At 41.0% G+C, this 22,330-nt stretch overlaps 1 protein-coding gene across 1 annotated transcript in view; it reads right to left on the reverse strand.

Moving 5' to 3' along the window:
- KCNH5 (potassium voltage-gated channel subfamily H member 5) overlaps positions 1–22,330 on the reverse strand; it is a 154,419-nt gene that overhangs the window by 109,981 nt on the left and 22,108 nt on the right. Inside the window, exons 5-6 of the mRNA XM_072038185.1 lie at positions 7,732–7,847; positions 3,573–3,965 (exon numbers count right to left, since the gene is read on the reverse strand). Of these exons, the coding sequence (XP_071894286.1) occupies positions 3,573–3,965; positions 7,732–7,847 (509 nt within the window). The remainder of the gene's footprint in view (positions 1–3,572; positions 3,966–7,731; positions 7,848–22,330) is intronic.

The raw sequence follows: 22,330 nt of genomic DNA on the forward strand, positions 1-22,330 counted from the left end.
GCGTATCATAATCCTTTCCGCTATACCCACCTACTATGTCCACTCAACAGCAAAATAACTTTGTTTTGCAGTCATGCTTACCTCAGGTGGAAATTTCACAAGACTCCAGCTTTGGCCTAATGTTCATGATGGGAATGACACTGCTCCTACTCCAGCCAAGGCTGCTTTTGGAGAACTCCAACCCTCAAGCAAGGAAACTCACTTTTTTTTTCCCCCACTTTCATTTGTTTAAACTTTCTATTTCTTTCCTTAATTCTGACTTCATAAAATAGCACCTGGGTACACCAGGCAACTTTCACAACAACCCAGCCTCTGCACAAGTAACTTCAAGCACCGATACATGAGCACAGGCTAGCAAACACAGACACTGAAGTAGCTGATGCTGAACTATCAGCTTATGTTTTATTATGTCTGAACCAAAGCCAAATCCACATGTGCTATGAACTGAGAGAGAGTTCTGACAGAGAGACACAAACCTCAACATCCTTGCTGTATCTTTCCTTATGCATTACAGACCCACTCATAAGGAAGAGAAGCAGCTGACCACAGTGATAGCCCCCTACCCAGCTGGTCCCTTAACAACTCACACAAGCGCATTTGATGTCTTAAATGAAAAAACAGGAGGGGCTGGAGGTGGGACACACAAGTGGAGCAAATCTGGAAAGTAATCTTTCTGGCTTTTAGGGCAAATCACACTGATTTGGGGCCATCCTGATTAAGGAGGTATTGGGGAGGTATTGGGGAGGCAAGGACAATCCCCAGACATGGACTGTATATCTCGAAACAAGACACTGGAACTCATGATAAGGAAGCGGCAGACGGACAGAGAAACAAATGTAAGGACTATAAATCTGAAAATTGGACATTGGAATTCATTATAAAGATACAACAAACGGAAGAATTGGCAACAACCAGCTCTCGCAATTAAGAAACGTGCCAATTCAGCAGATTCCTGACCAAAGGTGAAAAGTACACTGTGAGGAAGACTCGGGGTCTTCCTCCCAAAGACCCCTGCCCACGTCCCAAAGACCCCTGCCCACAATTCTTGGGAGGCTCTACGCAGGCGCAAGGTGCCAAAAGGCTAATTAGCATGAGAAGCGAGGGAAGGCGGGGATAGGTAATGCATATGTATAGGCGCTTGTAGAATATTGATAGATTGATTGTATAAATTCAAGACTGCTTTCCGCTTTGGGTATGCACGATAGGTGGAGAGATCCCCCGTGCATCCAGCGCTGCAATAAAGAATATACCACTTAAAGGAATTTCGGCTTCGATCTTTGAATCAATCCTTCACCACCACACCAGAAGCTCAAAGACCACCAGAACCTGTCCACAAGCTCTGATTTTCTATTAATTTTTTGAAAAGCCACAACCACCAACTTTAATGCTAAAGACAAGTTCCCTTATCCAACATGCAGTGCCAAGATAAAGTGCAAAAATCTACCAGAATCAAGAGCTAAAAATTTCTCTATCTGACTTGCCTTGAGGAGGAAACACTCACCTTCTAATGAGAAACACTCCACTTTTAATCAATTAGAAGATTTCTTCCAAATTAAGCTTATCAATTTACTTATTCTCTGAATAGAAAATTCATTGCTGCTAGCAGCCCAAGAATTTAAGTCCCACAAAAGAAGTAACAGTTAAAATAAATGGTAAAAGCCGTGCAAAGATAAAGAGCATAACAACTACAACCATCCAGAGCGCACCAACCAGCTTAAAGGACTTAAATGTCACAAATGAAGACATACCACCATAAAAACCTGCTCTGGACAAAAACAAACAAACAAAAAGGCAAAATGGAGAGTAAGGAAGAAAGACTGGCTGTTTACATACCTGTTTTCAAAATCACTTCTTTTCAGATGGTAGGGAAAATCTGGGCTGAAGGGCATTGAAATCAAAGATACGAGCAGTTAGGCTCCAGTGTCTGGTGTCTGCTAGAGACCCCAGGGCCATAACGCACCACTTCAGAAGAGAGAAATGTTGCTGGTGGCTCTCTTATTAAAAAGGAGTTTATATTTCATTTTTTGAAGGTAAAATCATAGCAGCTCCAGGATCACCTTTTTATTGTTACTACATTTTGGTTAACGTTTGCCACTTGAAGTGTGCCTCGATTATAATCCGCAATGCCAATGATTCTTTGCTGCCACAATTCTCACAGATGGTTTACCTCCCATGGATGTCAGAGAAAGAGTTTAAATTTGTCATTTAAATCTGTACTGCTTGGGCACAGAAATTTTTTGTTTTACATATTAAAACATGAAAATCTGGAGGTAACACTGCATTTTTATAAAAATCAGGTTCCTCTTCATGTGGAACTTAAAAAGGTATCTTAAAAAGCTGTATTATTACAACCTTGATAATACCACCTCCTTACAATCCTGACTGTACAACCTGATTCCAGACGGGCAGCCCTCATATGATCTTGAATTTAAGCTGCAAGTATTATCACTTCTGTCATATTTGCTATAAATAAAACGGAACAATGTCAAAAGAAGGTACTCGGCACATAGACAGGGCTGGAATTTTAAGAGCTCTACAAAACCTGCACCAACGTTTGTATTAGAAAATACCAGCATGGATTTTATAAAGCAAGGATACATAACTGCAAATATATATTTTTAAAGAATTTAAAAACAGTATTCTAAGAAAAAAAAAAAAAGTTAAAATGTTTAAAAAACTGAACAAAGGATTTTTCATCTGTTTATGGCCCTAAAGATAAAAGGCTCTAGAGAAAAATTAAAACAAACTCTAATGCCATTATACTTGCATTTTAATAATGAATTTTCTCTGCAGTGACTTGTGCCTATATTATTTGTCCTAGTTATTGCTTGTTTCCTCTATTATCTTAGGCTGCAAGCCCAATTTATTAAACATTTATATATTTAGCAGTTAAAAAGCATTAATTCACTGTCCCTTTAAGATGTGTTTGTCTCTCCTCAAACAGTTTCTAAAATTCCAGCACTAACTCAAGACTGTTTAAAAAACGGAGATAAGCCTCCCTCTCAATCAGACATTTAAAAACACAACACAAGAAAAAGAAAATTACAGGATGCTTCAAAAAGTAATCCTAGGACAGGATTTTAAAAATGCTCATTCAGAGGCATTCTCTAATTCTGTACAAGTCAGTGGCAAATTTGTCACCCGCTTCAGCCAGAGCAGAGACAGGGTTTTGATTATTTACGTAAAGCCGCTTCAGGCTGTCCTGCAATGGATTAGGAGTGTTTAAAGGCAATCCCTGGGTCTGAGCGGGAAAGGGAGGCTTGGCGGGGGGACACCCCAACTGGTTCAGCCCATTGGGAAGTGGATGGGAGATGATGCTTTTGGAGGAAAAGGAAGTGACTGTGAAAACCATGTTTATTAATGTACATCGCTGAATGCAACACTGAAATCTTAGGACACCTCTTCTTCTTTAACATGGGAACATCACATAGGTAAAGCCCAGCTGCCTAATGGCATCCCCACATTCGTGCAGGGCTTCCATTGCCTGTTGTTGCTGTCAGATGTCTGGAAGCACACTCCTAAATTAATTCCTAATTAAAACAACACTTCTCAGGTGGACTACAATAGCTTACCTCATCCACATTCTCAAAGGCATTGATGATGTCATACGGTAAACAGGACAGAAGATCAATCACAAACCACGTTTTCAGGTAGTTCATCCTTATGAGTTTGGGATCAGATATAACCTCTCCACCAGGGCCAACAAAGGTTGTATGAAAGTTCAAAACAATGTCAACGAGAAAAATAACGTCCACGACACTGTCCAGCACAAGCCAGGCAATGTTGTTCTGTTTCGTCTTGAAGGAGACATTATATGGAACCATAATTGCTGTGTAGAAGGTTAGAATTAAGATGACCCAGTCCCAAGTGGTCTTAAAAGCACAATAATGTAGTATAATGTGTGGTGGAGTCTTTGGAGCTTCTTGCTTGTACTGAGGAAGAATATCAGAACCCAGCTGGAGAACCTACAACAGACAGAAAAACAAATATTACTGGTTTCAATTAACATGAAACAATTAGGGGGTCTCACAGATCTCTGTAAGGAGAATCAAAAAGATGGGACTGTATTCATTGGATATTCCAGGTCAACCTACAGTTTCTAAATTATTTGGTTTATTAAGCCAGTGAGCTCACCGGCATGTAAGTCACATAAGAAAGAGTGGAGATAGATAGAAGGAGAGCATTTAAGGATAATCTTGCATAAAGGCAGATCTTTGCAGATGTACTCAGAGGAATCCATGCCCATAGTGAGAGCAGAAAGGCTCCATACCAACAGGTTGTGGGTACTGCTGCACTGTCTCATGCCCTGCAGTTATGAACATGAATATTCATTCACATTTGGAAGTTTTACAAGGTTAATTTCATGCTCGATCCCCATGTTAAACTGTTGTTTAGCCAAAGCAATACCTATCAAACCAGTCTTCAGCCTTGCTGGCTGACCTCCTTCTAAAAACGAAGTATTACGTGCACAACTTCTGCCCTAACTCCTTGGCAATACCATGCTTCCTCTCCATTTACTTCAAAATGCTGTTGCCCTTAAAAGCTCAGTATCACCAGTGGGTTCTCTTTTTTTCCTTTTAATTACTTTTTTTTTTTTTTTTTTTTTTTTTGCATATGACTGTAATCTCCTGCACACGCACTTTTGTAAAATGTGGAACTGGAAATGCTGCAAAGGAACCAAGCCAAATTCATTCAAGACATTCTTCCCAGCCAATCTAATTACCTCTTATCTCCATCCACCACAAGAAACAAAAGCACAAAGGAACACACAGCACGGTAATATATTGCACTGACAACTGAAAGATTCATGTGCATTTTCAAACTAATAACACCTTTAAAATTTGGGGATTGAAGTACATAGAGAATAAAATAACTAATTTCAGCAACTTTAAAACTCATTTCAGCCCTATGATTGCCCCATACTGAAGCTGATGCACCATATTTGCAGTACAGTTAGATTGTAAAGAGCAACCCTTTACATGCAAAGACAAACAAAAGCAGAATGCTTGCTCAATGAAGAGGAGTGAATGGCTGAATAAATAGCACAACAACTAAGAATACGAACTGAAGGATCACAGATATAGATTCTCCCTTAATTCTTTACAGTCTTATTTTTAAGATAAGAAAGCTGTTACTGAGATCAGACAGTAAAAGTCTGGCTCTACTGGAAGTCGAAGTCTGTTATTCAGAAATCACCAAGGGACAACAACAGCAGCCTCTCTCACTCACTCCATGCTGGAGGATGTGGTTCCCACTATGTCTCCTCTGGCTCAGTGTCATTCTGTAACCTGATGTAACGCAAACGTGCTTGTGCCTACCTGTTCCCATCCTCCCTAATGTCAGATTTAACTATCACACGCTGTAAGGAAAACGAGTTAAGCTGATACAATGAAAAATTAACTCATCCTTACATTAGTTAGCCATTTGTTTTCTATAGAATCGGTTGAGTTGACGGTCAGAAAGCCACTCAACACAATACCTGAGAAGCAGCGAAAGCTCAACAGAAACCTCCAGGAGACCATGGCTGTCCCCTCCAGGTGTTCCTTCCCCAGTGCCCGGGACAATACCCACATACAGCATTCCTGTAACTACCCAAGAGGCAAGGTTCAAATGGCCATTGTGGCACACTGAACTTGCTCGTGAATCAACATGTCCTTCCCAGAATAAAAAAAAATGCCCAAAACATTTGTTTCCTTTTCACAGTGGTCTCCTTTGTGCAAGCCCATGAAACTTATTCCAATGCCAAAATTATCCCCTGCATTTAACACACCATTTTGATTTTGAGACATAATCTGGTGAATATCTCCACTCATCTCTTCTTTTTGCACTCATCTGTGGACAAGACCGTTCTACACCTCACTGGCATGATACACCAGGACAGGATCTTCCATTCTTGGTATCTCCAGGTCTATTTTTTCCCTGTCCTGTTCACTGGAGCAGGAGCTAGAAACAGCCTCACAATAGCTGGAGTAATAAGTTTCTTAGGGCTCAAGCTGAATGCGATGAACATATGCTTGATAGTTCCCTACTCCTCTGGTGGTGAAGTGCTGAGACGATCCCATGGTACTGTAAAGGCATAATTATTATTCTTAACATAATATCATGCTGAGTTTGACATGGTGTGTGGGTGGCAAATGGCTGTGGAGACCACTGAACTATAATGATTATTTCTTTCATGCTGCATGAATTTTTAATTTTAAACCACTAAAGAATACACAATATCTTGTTAGTCAGCTGCATTCGTCACAGACCCTCTGAATTACTCTTGTATACAACTAACAGGCATGGCTAACAGTGGGTAGGTCTGGTAAAGCCGAGTGGTTTGTTCTGGCAGGGATGAGCTGGGATGAAAATGCTCCTCCTCAGACACAGGAGCATGGAAAATGGGCCTGGATGGAAATGGCACACGACCACCTCAGAAATGCACCCTACTCTGAATTCCTGACAGCACTTTGTCTCTGAAGCACTTTGCAGCTGTAAACAACTTGTAAGAGAGGAGATTGCATGCTCCCCAAAGAATCTGTCCCCAGCTACAACCTTATACTTATCTGAGTTTGTCCTGCAGCCCAACCCACATCTTCCTTGCAGTGACTGAATTTCACTAGTTTTTTCCTCTAGCTACAGAGGAGATGGTGAACAATTTCCTTCCTACTTCTGTGCAGCTGCTTTAGATATGATTGAATATTGCTGCCTGATCTTCTCCAGTCTTCTCTTCTCTAGACTAAACCATTAACAGATATAACTGGATTTACAGAACACTGAAATGCCATGAATCAGAAAAGCAAGAAGTGGGAGTAATTCAACAGTCAGCGAAGCTACTGGTATGGGATAATTCATGGAAAATGTCACAGTGCCAACACATGAAAACTGCAAGCTTCCATTCTGATTTCATTTTAAGTGGAGCTTATATTATAGATTGCCACTAAAACAAGAAAGGAAACAAAACAACAACAAAAACATTTAAAACTGCTGCCAGTTCTCAGCATCAGACTCAGGACAAGCTCTCTGGCACAAGGTAGCTAGGGTTGTCGTTTCTAGGAGCCTGTGTATACTGACCATATACTTTTGACCCGTATATTATTCATTACCCATGGACATGAAGATGAAAGCAGTACCTCTGTTTCATCAGTTAACCTGAAGGCATTCACTTGTTGCACCATCTGCACTGTTAAGGAGATGTTTGCAACCTGCCAAAGAGTTTATTCCATCAGTTCTGAAGAAGAAAATGATGAGCAAAACACTTCAGGAATGACTTTTGCAAGGAAGTGGAGGTTAAGGTCTATGTGTAGTCATTGTGCCTGTACAGCCCCAGGGACCCAGGCAGGGATACTTCTAAAGAAGAGCACCTGGCTTCTCAAAAAACCCATCCATGATCTCAGCAACCATCCACAGGGCTCAGAACATCGAGCCTGGTTCCAGGTCTCTATGAGATAGCAGCTAGAGGAGCAAACCAGGCACCCCAAGTTAAGCAGCAATGAGAAAACTGAGACTTGCATGCACACATGGGGCCACGTAAATGACTGTTTCCATGACTGAAAGAGCATGGCCTGTCCTGGAAACATGTTTTTGGCACACAGTGCTTATTAAGAAAGAGCTAAGGAGAGGTTGAAAAAGTCAGAGAATAGGCAACATGTCACCCTAAAAATAATATTTATTGATGTGAAGGTTGGTGTGTGTGTCCCCCCCATATCTATTTGTGCCTTACCAAGGGCTGGTGGCTGTCCCACTTACCTCAGCCAGGCGGGAGTGCTTGTGCACCACCTCGGCTTTGTTCATCGGCGTCAGCTGCTGCAGGACGCTCCGGCTGTTCGTCAGGGCCCGCGTCAGCCGCGCAAACTTCGTCCAACCTGTAGGGAAGGAGGAAACCGCATCAGAAGCACTTACGGCCCATTCACCGCCAGTAAATCTCTTTCGTGTTCACTGGTATTAAGTCTCAGGCTTGAGTCGCTTCTCCAAATTACTGCATAGAACAAGTTCTGGCTCCAGGCTCAAAGGTGTTGCAATAGAGGAAAAATACCACTGCTTTAAGGCAACCAGCAGCAAATCGGAGTAAAATCAAAATGCTCTGGCTTGTCCTTTCTTCTGGCTTTGGGAGACATTGTGTTAGAGGATCGCATTGCGCTTTCAGCCTCCTGGGGAGATACTCTGATGCTAAAAAGTAATTCTGAACCACTGAAGTTAACACAAAGGCTTCCCGTGTCTACAAACCCTCCTGAAGTGAAATCCTGGCCAGCTACAGAAAGGCTCTGGCTGATTCAGCACTGCTGGAGTAGGCCCGAAAGTCAGATCCTTAAGTTTTTACTGCTCCTTGCTCTAACTACAATTCAGGGAAATAGAAACTAAAAAAAAAAAAAAAAAAAAAAAAAAGAAAAATCAGCAAAACACATCAACAACCATGTTTCAAACTAAAATAATTGGAAGACTTTACAGACAGATTAAGCACTGGATTTTAAATGGCATTAAGCAATACATTTAGCTGTTAAACTAATGACCGACAGCTGCCCACATGGTAGATTGAGACCCACACTCTTGGCCAGCCCTGGGGAATGCTTCTTTGCTGCATTCAGAAAGGAGCAGTCGGGATTTTGATGGTGACAGCAGTGCAGAGCTGGGAACGTGACATTAAGCCACTGCTTTTGGAACAATGCCCGTGGGTGACAGCTGGTATGGCTGCGTCATGGGATGAGGTAGAGCAGAGGTAGCAAAGAAAAAAAAGAAGCAGTGAGGGTATTCACTGGGGTAGCACCGCAAAGGAAGAGAATTAAAAATTCAAATGTTTGCAGGAAAGAAACACCTCCACTTGAGCACTCAAGTAGATTTGACTTCACGTCTTTAATCCTTGTTGTGACATAACTTTGTTTTATTGTGGCACTGCCCGCAATCCCACCTGCTCAATGTTCAGTACAGCCAGGTATAGACTGCTGTTTTACTATAGAGGTGTGCGTAAAATATCAAACGAGTCATGGACAGGAAATGTGTTCAGGTGCAGGTTATATTTTTACCTAACTTGAATGCTGAAAAGGTGAAAAAATAGAACAAATGTCACATCTGAGAAAGGAAACACAACATTTCTACGTTAGCTTGGTTTATTTTTAAATACATGTTATCTGATAGGAGTTGGGGACTAGAAAAGCTAAAGGAAGCCCTGAGGCAGATAAAACAAAGAGCAAAGACCAGTCCAGGCAATAAAACTTCAAGAAAAAAAAAATCACTTACCGCTTGACCTGGCAATACACCACTTATATATCACATTCACCCAAATGTAAATCCATTGTTCATCATTTAGCAATCAGAACAGATCTCAATATCCCAATACACTACCAGCACAGCACAAACCACGTGTGCCTGGTTATTTATGTATGACCTCAAAAATACACATAAAAATGCACTGCGAAAAGATAAAATATAGAAGCGTTTTTATTAACTTTTCAAATCTAAACCTTAAATGGGAACTTAGCTTTGTCTCATCCATCTCAAGCTTACAGGAATATTCAATTAGGAATATGCACTTTCTGTATTAAATGATATCAAGAGACTACAGTGATCCAAGTAGGAACTATTAACTTCTAGACATTTTTTCCTAGTTATCTATAAAGCCACATCAGGGTGAAGTTCCAAACGCTTTCAGCATCCTGAAAAAAAGAGCACCCAGAAAAAAGAGAAACTCTCCTCCAGAAAGCACTCATCCACCTCCAAACCCTAGGCAGGTGCCTCAACACACAGCATCCTCTTCCCCTAGAAAGAGGCTTCTCTGGGGTCCATGGGGGTGATTAAGGCCAGTCTCTGAGCTTCTGTTTGTCACTCTGCACCACACAGCTGATATGAGAAGGATGGAAAGGCGCTCAGCAAAGCCAAAACCACCACAGCCAAGATGTTGGAGTCGGTCCCAAACACCCTTCTTTGTCACATCAAATTCACTCTTCTGACCTTCCTGATGGCAGACAGCTAATGAGGTTTACTTTATTTTCTGAGGTTAGGGTATTGATCAATGCAATGATTAGATGAGGATTAGAAGAGTCTGGGGCTGGCAATGATAGGAGATGATCCTTCTTACTGTCTTGCTTCCCTTTCCCATGGCACTTTAAAGGCTTAGAGATTTCATTCATAAAAACATGGATGTTTAAATGCTTCTCCTGTTATAAAAGCAAAAATAGTAAGAAAGCCCTTGTCATCATCTTAGGTAAGAATACCTTTCTGACATTTACCACAAGCATAGAAATCCAGGGAAAGTTGCAAAAGATGTTGAAGACACAAAGTGAAGAAGCAATGTAAGACAGGCAGCACACAACAGTGACCCGTCTGCTGTAAAAATAAAAAGTAAGGGTGAACTGTGACTTTTTCAAATACTTCTTTTCCACCTTGGTGAGATCACACGAAAGAAGAGAGCCACATAATTTAGCATTCAGGTTTATCACTCCGGTTATTTGGCCTGACCTGTTCTTTTAAGGGCACAAACTATTTCATTGTGTCCTTGCTCCACCAAGAGCAAAGCTTTGCATTGAACTAGCTCACACCTTTCACAAAAACCCTTGCAGCCTCATTTAGAGGCTTCACATTTTTACATTTCTTTCTGTCCCGTGAAGGCCGTGATACTGGAAATTGTAAGTGCATAATACATTAACATTACTTTTTTTTTTCCGTTAAAAAAAAAAAGGGCCTTTGTCCTTCAGCACAAAGTCCATCATTATTCTACCCTATCTAACCAATTCATCTGCAATAGTGTGAAAAAGTACCAAGTTCTTTTGTTTCCTATTTACAACCCAACAGAAAAACAAAGCAACAGCAAGATGCTAGGGTATGAGTGGGAAGGTGAAAATGTATACAGGCTGCCTTGTGGCTGAAATAATTCGTAGAGGGTACATTTCTGCATTCCTTGACCTTGTTATAGACTTGCTAAAATCAGAATTATATTTAAAACCTATTTGTATGTTTAAATAGACTAGGCAAAATTTGCACTGCTGCCTAATGCTGTCAATGTTTCTTCAAATGATTCCTTCCCTTCTTTTCCTCTATAAATGCTTAAAATGAATGATAATTTTATCATGTGTATTAGTGACCTCCTGTCCTCCCAGGTATTTTCAGTCTGGAAGGAGTAAAGGAATGGCACAAACAGCAGGTGTAAGATGGAAGAAAACCTACTTGCAACAAAAAGCAACACTTCTGATGCTCTCTTCAGCTCATCTGGACTGTGTCTTTCTTCTGTGGTTCCACTTGAAAAATAGTACCCTCAACTTGCACTGTCGCTCTCAAATTCTCAGGAACAAAGGCAACATGGCACCAGATCCCACCAGCAGTTGCTTTCAAAGAAGCCAAATTGGGTATTTCAGAGGAAGATGTGAACTACCAAGATGGCAGATGCTGGAATAATGTATACAAAAAAGATTGTTTCCCCTGGTTCTCTTTGATTAATTAACAAAAACAGAACTTTTATTCCTGCTTTTAAGAAACCTCATGATCTCCATTCATTCTTATGATTCAAAACAAAGGTCAGTTCTTAAATGGAAACCTACCAAAATAATTCACCAGTCCTACCCGTTACTAACATTGAAATTCTTGCATTCTCAAGAATGCAAAGATTCAGGTTTAACACCTCTATACAGTTATTAAAACAGGACGTGAGCAAGACAAGCTTGCTGATAAACAAGAACTAAACTAGTCTCTGCCTTTGCCCTGCTGTAGTGTTGCTCTTCCAAGCATGTAACTTTCTTTCCTCCTCCCTGGTTTTAGTCACAATTCAATGTTTTACATCAGCAAAATATTCTCCATGTCTTTTGCTCTAATTAGGACCGCTAATTTGACAGTCCTCTGAGTGTGGAGCTAAATACGGCAGGGATGGTTTGTTGTTGTCCCTCAGATAACGGCTGAGCCAAAGATTTCTCAGAAGGGAAAAAAAAAAGAACATTTTTTTAATTGGTATTTCTTTTTAACCTTAGCTACTATGACAGAAACTGACACTGTTAATACTGTGCCAGAATGCTTGAGGGAGAGCAGAATCACACGAGGGGGTAGGCACTAGTCAAGCAAGGCAGAGAACCCAAGCACCTCCTGGCCTTGGAGGGCGAAAAGCTTTCCAGACAGGTCCAGGATGCTCACTTGGCCACTCATGTACATAGATGCACACACTACTTCAGAACTGATGTAGAGACTAAGTGGGAAACAGTATTTCAGGCCTTCTTGTTAACAACCCCGTAAGCAAGGATGATACCTTGGAGAGAGGTAATGGAAGGTTACCATCTTAGAACTTGAGCCCATGGCCCTTCCACAGTTGGAAACTCCAAACTATCTTAACTGAAACTTCTTACTAATTATAGCATGTGCCATTCCATCAGCTACTACTCCAACAAGAGTAGTATTATGCTTACACATCTTTCTTCCTGAGATCCTGAATCAAACTTTTTTTTTTTTTTTTTAATTATTATTTTGGACAGCTGGGATGGGAACAGCTCCGTGGCAGCTGCTCTACTACACATCCATACTCACTGCTTAATCTGCATTCAGGGACATTCTGTGAACTGCACCCTTGCACTGCCGTAGGGACCTCTATTCCTGCCCTTTTGGTCACCAATCTTCTTCCCATTAGCAGACCACACAGATGCATCCAGTATACAAATATTCTCCTCCATCTGCAACACCTGCTCCTCTTTTCTGCTGCCTTCTCTGAGACAGAAGAAACATCATCCAGGTTGAAGATGCTGTTGCAACATATAGCAAAGCAAAAAAAAGGACTAGGATAAAAGCTGTCCAAAGAGAGCACAATAAGGGAGGCTTCCCATTCTCCTTTCAAACAACATGCCTCCTGAGAGAAGCACCAGCCTTCCTTTTACACATTTCTTCAGAAGCGATGGGATACAATCACCATTTCCTAATGGCTATCCGGAGACCAAACCTTTAAATCTCTGATTCCTCCCAAGGCCACAAAGCAGGCAGAGAATTGCCTACATCCCACCACAAACTGTGGGCCACCTGCCTGCCAGCACACCCCAAGGAATGGCTCCTGGTTCCCATCACACATGGACACTCCTGTCAAGGGGCTGGACAAAGCTCAGGCAGGTCCCTCCACCAGGATGGAATCCCCTTGCAGGAGAGAGCTAAGGAGCAAAGATGGATTTGTCTCTCCTGCCCCACTAGTGGTTAAACCACCAGCGAGTTTGTGGAGTCTCCTTCTTTGGAGATATTCAAAACCCACCTGGATGCCATCCTGTGTAGCATGCTCTAGGTCACCCTGCTCAAGCATGGGGGTTGGACTGGGTGACCTCTGGAGATCCCTTCCAACCTCAACCATGCTGTGATTCTGCTCAGATCTCAGCAACCAATAGGCTTACCCACTGCCTTCAAAGATGACAGCAAGTATTTACAAATATAAGTATCTGCAAGTGAGAAAGCCCTTCCAATTCTCCTCCTAGTTTAATTACGAGTCAACAATTTGCAATATGTGACTGGATTTGTGTACAGGTCCAAATATTGGTTCAGCCACCCATCTCAGATGCACTGAAAAAATATATAATCTCTAGTTCATAAATTGCATTATGTTATTTTAAAACTAAATTTGTACATTGGAGATTATGAAAACTAAAAATTTCAAGGGAATATGTTAACGTTGTCTATTGTGCACTTGCTCTGAAAAATCTAGACATGACTATTTTCCCCTAATAAAACATTAGCATAGCTATACTGGGTTGCAATTAACCTTTTTGTCAAGGTTTGTCTGATCTTAAAAGGAACAGAAATAATGAAGGCTTTTAAATCAGTGTTTCAGGAAAATACTCAATATTTTAGACTTCAGTGAAAACACCGGCGTTAACAATGATATTCTGCGTTAAAAAAAAAAAAAAAAGTGTAATTACAGCAACACTCGTGTAGATTTCTGCCTGCAGGAGTGTATGTAAGACCTCCAGACCATGGAAAGGTCATTCTTCTCTTGCTGTGGAGCATGAAACAGTTAACAAAGAATGTTTAAATAATATATACGCTATGCCTTACCCACAAAGCAAAGAGCGAGCATTGCTGTTAGGTAATCTGGATGTCAATTGATAATATAGATCGTCCTTGTACATCAATAGTTAGCATCTACAAATCCCAACTATTTATAGACATTCAGACTGTAAGATCACAGCAATGGCTGTATGTCTGCTCCTTATTGAAGGTAAAATGTGGCTGGAAGAGCTCATTCTCTCTTCAGAAAACTTAATCATCCTGCTGTTGCTTTGCTAGAGACAGAGGGATAAATGGGATTCCTGAATAAATAGCATAATAGTCAAACAAACCTAAATCACTCCCATGATACAGTAAAACTATTCATGAACTGAAGAACCACACTACCCATGCAAATGTAATTCAAAATACTAGGATAAATTTCCCTACTTGAAATTCTGCGCCTTCCATTGTCTGCCATTTCACTGCACTCTTGGGATAATTTTCACACCTGACCTCTGTTCTCGCTCAATTTTGCACTCCTGGTTAGCATCCACCCACCGCAACTACTGGGGAGCTCAAAATGGATGAATTGCCACCAGGTAGTCTTGTGCATATCACTTCAGCTTTCTGAGCTTGTTTCCTCTCCATAAAATTGAGATAATGCTAATGACCTACTTTGCAAGCCATTTTGAGATCTATGGAGGAGAATTGGTAAGATTTATAAACCACTAAGCTACATTTAGTACACAATGTATTTTTAAATTTAATTCTAACATAGCTATAAATTCACAGTGCACAACTACTTAAATTTCATGTTTCTGCAACTAAAACTAAACTTTTTACACATACACATAGGGCCACCAGGGACTTATTTCCCATAACTACATAAAAACAAATGTAATTTTAGGAAAAAAAGTCTGAATACTGTAAATGTCAGTTATCTGGCTTTTAGGAGTTCATCAGATAGCAAAATGATACCATTCAATGGTCAAGGAAAAGGACTACACCAGACAAAGGCTCAGGGTCAAAAGGAAGGCAGCGGCTAGAAACGGAAAGGCAACATACAGTAAAGCACACAGTGATAGGGAGAAAGAGGGAACAATTAAGTACATGCATGAGAAATTATGGCTTACGAAATGGACATTGAAAGCTCAATACATATGGGAAAAAATCCTTCAATGGCTAGATTTATTACAATAATGATGAAGTTGTTAGAGAACTTCCAGAGTATGACCAAAAGACTTTCTGAAGAAGAAAGGATAGAGAGGATGATCCCGGTGCTACAGGTTGCTTAGCTTGATCTCAGTGCCAGGCAAAATGACAAAAAAGCCAAACCAACTTTAAAAACGTTTAATAAAGAAGAAAATGGAAGGAACATAATGAATGGCTGTCAATATGGAATGATGGAAAATGCCCCGTAATGTATATTTCATTATCTGATAAGAGTATAAATTTTATCCAGAAAGATGGCCAAACTCCTTAGCAGAACAAGCTGCAGGCCAAATGCAGCAGCCAGCCAGAGCCACAGCTCACGGACAATGTATAATGGAGAGGCATGAGCCAGACCAGCTCCACGTACCAGTGCTCCCCTGCTTCAGGCTGGTCTGGGCTGCAACACGGACCATTGGCTTGATGATGGCCTCAGGCGTTGATCCCTCCTGCAGCCAAGGAGCTTCCTCCCAACAGCTCCCAGATCCACACGGCCACAGCTCCCATCGTACAGCACCACCTCATCCTAGGGCTGCATCTGAATCACCTGAACATGACAGGTTTCCCAAATCCTCTTGTGTGGTAATCATTGCTGAATTGACACTGCACAATACTCTTAACAAAATGCTAAGGCTATGCAGTTCAGTAAATTATGGTTTAAATGGATGAAGGAGATAGTACCTGTGAGATATCAAGCAAGTTGAGAGTAGTGGAAAGTAACAAAAAAATATTACTGAGAGACTTTCAGACCCCAGTGGGCAGAAAGATTAGAGGTATGTTAAAAAAGTAGTGAGGGGAGTCACACAGGACGATGTGCTTGATTTGATAACTGGGCATGTGCCAATAAAATGTTTTCTATGAAAATCAGATATGCAAGTGAAAGCAATGCAAACCATATCTACATCATGGGAGGGGGAAAATTTCCAAGCAAGAGCAGTTCCGAGAAGGATCTATAAGTCTTAGATGAGCAATCCAACATGTGGTTTGCTCTGGCAAAAAGTCACCTACTCCTGAGATATACAATAGTCAGACGTAGGCTTGGAGAAGCTAAGCAACAGACAGCATTGACAAAAAAGCTCTGAACCCAACTAGCTATAATACCAGTTGTAGAAATGTGTATTTGGGACCCAGTGGGCTGAAATCCATGCCACCATGGATTCATCCCTACTGCTGCTAATGAGATGGATTAAAGTGCAGCTGAAATGTTGGTATCTGCCATCACCAGACAGCCACATTCAGGCTAGACAGAGCTTTAACGAGCTCAGCTCATTTACTTTATCAAAAGGAGGTTGAGTGATGGTTTGATTACATCCGTAAGTGCCTTAACAGGACTTTTTTTTTTTTTAGTACAGTGGAAAAAATGTGTAAAAGATGCCAGTTCAAGAAGCTGAAGCCAGGTTAATTTAAATCTGATACTTTCTTTAAAGCCATAAAGTGTAATGAAAAATTGAGAAGAATATGAAGGGATATGGAAGATTCTCAGTCTCTGTTCAAACTTCTAAATAAGTACTGGCTGTTGGTCTTGACAGATTGGTTTAGTTAAATACAAGTTTGTGGGTTCAACAGAGGAGTAGCTTAGAGAAAAGTAATGGCCTGTGATATACAGACTAGAGTTAAACTCCCTAACTTTACTGTATTTATCGTTATTATTTTATATACAGCTTATGAGTGTTCAGTTTTCTACATAAAAAGTGTATCCATCTACAAACAGTTACTGCTTTAAAGATCACATTCCAGTTTAATTCAATCTCTCAGAAGGTTAGATTTGATTTTAGTGGATTATTTTTTTATTGCACATTAAACTCTAGAAATTTACAGACACTTCATATGTTTTCTGGGTTGCTGATGGAGCACACAGGCCTCAAAAGGCAATACCAGATTCAGAAAAGTACTTGATTTCTGGGAAGAAAACTAAGCCGTACTGGATGGGGAAATCTGCTGTTCTTCATCACAGCAGGTCTCTGACAGTGGCATGCAAGAACAGGGGCAGAAGTAAATCCTGAGTGCATCGCAAGTAGGAGTGAATGAAAAATTGTTAAACTCTAAAAATCTGTGACTTCTCAACTTTTGAACTGTATGCTAAGATTGCCACTGACATGTCACCAAAGGCAGTAATGGGGATGCCTGTCCCACACGAACAGGAACAAGGGCACCTCAGGAGGTCTTCCTGCTTACTAGCAGGCTGTGCCCTTCTGAAATGGATGGCTTCAAACACCAAGAGACTGTATCATGGCACCACTCCCCTGAGTTATCTACTCTTCCCACCACAAGCCTGCTCTTGATCAGAGCAATGGGAAGCAGCACCAGAACAAAGCTGCAACCATGTCTCTGTAGCACCAAACCCCTTGTTATTACAGCCATGGGGAAGTGCAATGAAAACATGGGAAGGATATCCAAATTGTGACCTATTAAATTACCGTTACGGATTACTGTCAAGGCGATGTATTCAACAGGGTACACTGTGCTTCAGCTAAAGGTAGAAACCTCATTTTCATGCTCTAATCCCTCCACCCACTTCTTCTATTATCACCAGGATTGATACCCCCTCAAGGAAAAAAGTTCCCATGTGCAACTAGTTATATATGCTTAATAACTTGCACTTATTAAAGATAAAAAGGATCAGAATTATAGGCTTAGCAAGGATTAGCAAGCATAAGTGCGTATTTCTGCAACTACCACACTTTTTATAGCCCTGTCACACTCCAAGATAGAGTTGTATCATTATATAGAGTTATATAACCATAAAGAGTTATATCACTGGAAGCAGTACAGCATTGTCCCAGACAGTCTTGATTATCAAAGTCTGGCTGTACCAAGTGAAGAAAAACCTTTAGGATACTGCTGTGCTGTCTCCTGGTCCCATCTGTTAACAGCACACTGTCCTGAGTTGTAGAAACCTCAATAGCACATCGTTGCATCCTAATCCAGTCTGCCACCAGTATTCACAGGAACTTCCCAACCACTTCCAGCTGCAGAAAAGTCTGGTATTTCATCCCAAAGAGACTCCAGACAACCAGTGAGAATCCCAGGCAAATAAACTTTCAAGTTTACCTGGAGGCCAGATTTTTTCTTCACTGGTGATAACAAAGGAAATAAAACCATTGTATAACTGGGTTCTGTTTCACTATTATCCCAAAAATGCCAGTCTTTTTTCCATCCTTAAGCTTTCAGTTTAGTATAATCTACAGCACTCTTGGCTTCAAATGGTGTTAAAATTTTAAGTGGCCCAGTTTGCCCTCCTAATAGTTAGGGCCCAGAAAAGCGGCTTCATTTCTTTTCTGACAAATAAACATAAGATTATTACCACTGTGTGTCTTTGGAGGGACTGAATGCCTCCAGATGCTTTGAGACAGAATAAAAGCACAGCGAGCTGATAAAAGCATCCAACTGTGACCCTACAATGGTGCAAACATAAAAGAGAAGATTCTTTGGGCTTTATTCTCTAGAAGAAAATACCTTCGTGTGCTTGTAACAGCCTGCTGTGTAAGGCATTCAGGCAGGACACCTGGAGAGCTGGCCCTCCACCACCACAGGTACGACCTGGTACCAAATCCAGGTCAGACAAGTGTTTGTGTTACCAAATAGAAACAGGAAAAGGAAAGAAAGACCGGATAAAACACAGCACAGCTCCTTCAGTGGAAAATAAGGCTTTGTCCCAGTGACCACCAGGTGCAGCCAGCAGCTCCTGCAACACCTCCTGCCCCATCACAGGCTCTCAATTTCTCCTTCCACACCAGACTGCTAGAAACCATAAAGCAAATCAGCAGAGCGATGTTCTCCCTTCTCTCTGCACCTGCACAACTGTCGGTGGCATCTCCATCCAGGCACACATCAAGCACATGGCCAATGTCTCCCTCCATTATCATGGCTTTCACTGCTTCTACCCAAGACACTTGTTTTGCAGACTTGCATGATTAGACACTTTCAAAGTACTTTTCCAGTTAAGAGGATACAACAGCACTTCTTGGTCACTGTAACTGCTTGTTATAACCAAGCTAGCACATTGCTTGGGTATTTGAGTCTTGTTTGCACTTCTTGTACCTCTCCAGAGCTGTATGCACACTGTTGGCAAGGTGGGGGGAAGAGTCAGGAGGAATCCATGGCAGTTAACAGCTCTATATCAATGGGATTAACAGAATAACAAATAAAATTCTCTGTCTTTTACAGCAATACATCATAGGTTTCCTGCACATCACTCAACAATAACAGATACCAGCACAGGTAACAAGAAAACATGTCTGTCAGATCTTCAGTGTCACCCTGCCTATCCCCTCCCTGAACACAAGGTTTTTGTATGATCTCTGACAGTGTATTTTATCTGAGGAGGATAAATATCCCTTTTATCCGTTCTTTCTTTGTAAGCTCCAACAGCCTTCTGGACTAAAACAAAAACACAGCCTCCTGGGTGACCTGGGAAAATTTTTCACCGCTTTTGCTCCCTCCTGGTAGCAAAGCCCCCTCCGCCTGCTTTCTGACAGCATTAACGCAGCTGACATTTGAGCACACAGGTAAGCAAACACATGCACCATCTGTCACAGAGCCCCAGCCCTCTCTAGCTCCCCTCGCTCCCACGGGGCCAGTCCCCGTGATGCCAACTAGAGTTTTGGTACTGAGCCTCCCAGCAAGCATGTTTCTGAGCCTGTGTTGGGCAAAAATCCCACTCCTCCCTTGCAATGTGCTTTGCAGTAGGATATATATATATATATATATATTATTTATTTATTTATTTTTAATGCCCTCTTTTCACACACGTGACAAGCTCCCCAACACTTTTGAGCAGATCTGAGTCCTCTGTGCAAAGCCGGCACAAGATGCCAACACCTTTGCAGCCACCTCAAGTGGGTCCAGCAAACACAACCATTTCATTACAGAAGCCAGGACACACAGACATCCTGCAGCATCACTACACCCATCGTTATGATTTAAATACCAAACCCTCGTACCTCGTAGGAGCATGATATACAGCAGCTTCACAACAAAGCTGCGTACTTTCGAACAGTGCAGAATACATCAGTATGGAGAGATTATTGCATAATGGCATCAATATTTTATTTCTGCTGAATTTTTTATCTCAAATTTACTGCTCCCATAAGTAATACACAGTAACTCATCTACACCATAGTTACTTATGTATTATGTATTGCATGGGCCTGGCAGAATTTCTGAAGAAAAAAATCTTTTTTTTTTTCTTTTTTAAATAGCCTTTTCAATGACAAATCCCACACTCAACAGCACTATTTTACTGAAATGCCTTTTACAAAAGTTTAAAAATTCTCTCCTAAATTCTAATATATATGTTTACCAATCTCATAATTCAAGAGGCAAGTGGCCTGACAGCTTCTAAGCACATTGTAATGTTATCTGCAAGGACAATGAATTATGCATGTCTCATAGCACTACGTCTGACAAAACACTGCTCTGATCCCAGTGCAGTGGGATCCTGCAGATCCACCCAGTTGAGATGCAGAGAATAATGCAACAGTGCTGTTCTTCCATCCTTGTAGTAAATTGCTGCTAATATTTGGTTATGTGTTTTGTTTTTCCTTACTATATTATCAATATAAAAAACAAACTCAGATTTACACAAAAGGAGACTGAAAAAATCAGGTCAATGGTTTGTAATTATGGAGCTTGCTGGATGTATTGATCAATGTTAATCCATGCTCTAATCAAAGCATCCTGAGGAAATTCTTAAGACTCCAGTCATATGCCTTGAAGAGAGATGTGGCTGGTTTTTTTTGGTTTGTTTGTTGTTGTTGTTGTTTTTTGTTTTGTTTTGGTTTGTTTTTTTGTTTGTTTGGTTTGTTTTTTTTTGCTTTAAATATGACTTTGACAGAAGTAAATGCTCCTTAAACACGCAGTCAAACCTCTCTCGGCTGCTGACAACAATATTTTGCGGTGTTCACAGCTAATACTTGGCATTGTAACTAATGGTTCCCTTCACTGCAGGACAGCAGTACATGCATTACTCGCTTTGCAGCTGTTGCTCTTTCGCATAGGAACATGTATTGTTCCTATAATGGACGTCAGGAGGATCCTGCTCCTCCTCAGATTTGAGGAGGGTTGAGGGCAAGCTCAGCTCTCCCAGCACATCCTTCCATCCCCAAAGAACTCATCTCCCAGGCTGGGAATCCAAAGGAACATTTGCAGGACACCAGCTGAATTGTAGAGGCAAAGAGGCTTACGGTGGCTGAGAAGGTTTTCCTACATCAGGATCTTACAACTTTACAGATAATACTCTGGAGGCAAAAAAATCTCATATTTGATGTCAGCCCAAAGAGAGGCCTTTCATTTTATTTGAGATCTGCCTTTATAAATCTACTTGTCATTTATCCAAGCACATAAGTGTTATCTATATCATCAGAAAGTAGTTTAAATCCTGTTTGCATTCAAATGACACAGGGTTATATTCTACACAAGATGGCTTAGAGGGCACATTGCTCTCAGTGACAAATCAAGCCTTCTCCAAGCAGGAACGGAAAACAGAACAAGGAATTAATTACCAGAAGGGAACTTCCTGGAGAAGATGCATATGGATCTTCTGCCTTTCTTTATGGAAACATGCATTATTTTACCCAGAGAAATACATGTATGAACCTGACACCAAACACATCCTACAAAGGCAAGGGTGCTGCTAGATCCTTTCCCTACAAATTCTCCCTGTGAAGCACAGGTCATCAGGTGATGAGAGCATCACACACCTCAGCAAACACCACCAGCAGCAGCTGTTAAATACCAGGCAGAATACCCACTGCCACGCAGACATCACTGCTGACCAGCAAGAAGAGACCCAGCTGGGCTGTTCTTTCCCATCTCATCTCCAAGAAAGAGAAATGGAGTAAAGACCAACACCTCAGCACAAAGGAGCTGAAATTAGTTTTGATAAATAAAAGACACCAGTCCTGCAGAAGAAAGGTCTCCCAATACAACACAGTATTATAATGACTGAAAACCATGCTATTTTTAGCAAATATCAGCTGTAGTGAAGAAGTAGTGATATTACAAAGGAAAACAAAGGCTGGTTGCTCTGGACAAAGTATTGTAAGGGAATATTCCACTCAAAATTCTGTATTTTTTAATCAATAATTTGGAAATGTGGCATCAAAATTCTGACAAAACATTTCCTGATAGCAAGATCACAGCCACAACATCTCCCTGTCACTGGACTCAGCTTGAATATACGATTCATAATTTACAAAAAAAAATA

The sequence above is a fragment of the Anas platyrhynchos genome, chromosome 5 (assembly GCF_047663525.1).
Source record: "Anas platyrhynchos isolate ZD024472 breed Pekin duck chromosome 5, IASCAAS_PekinDuck_T2T, whole genome shotgun sequence".
Classification (NCBI taxonomy): domain Eukaryota; kingdom Metazoa; phylum Chordata; class Aves; order Anseriformes; family Anatidae; genus Anas; species Anas platyrhynchos.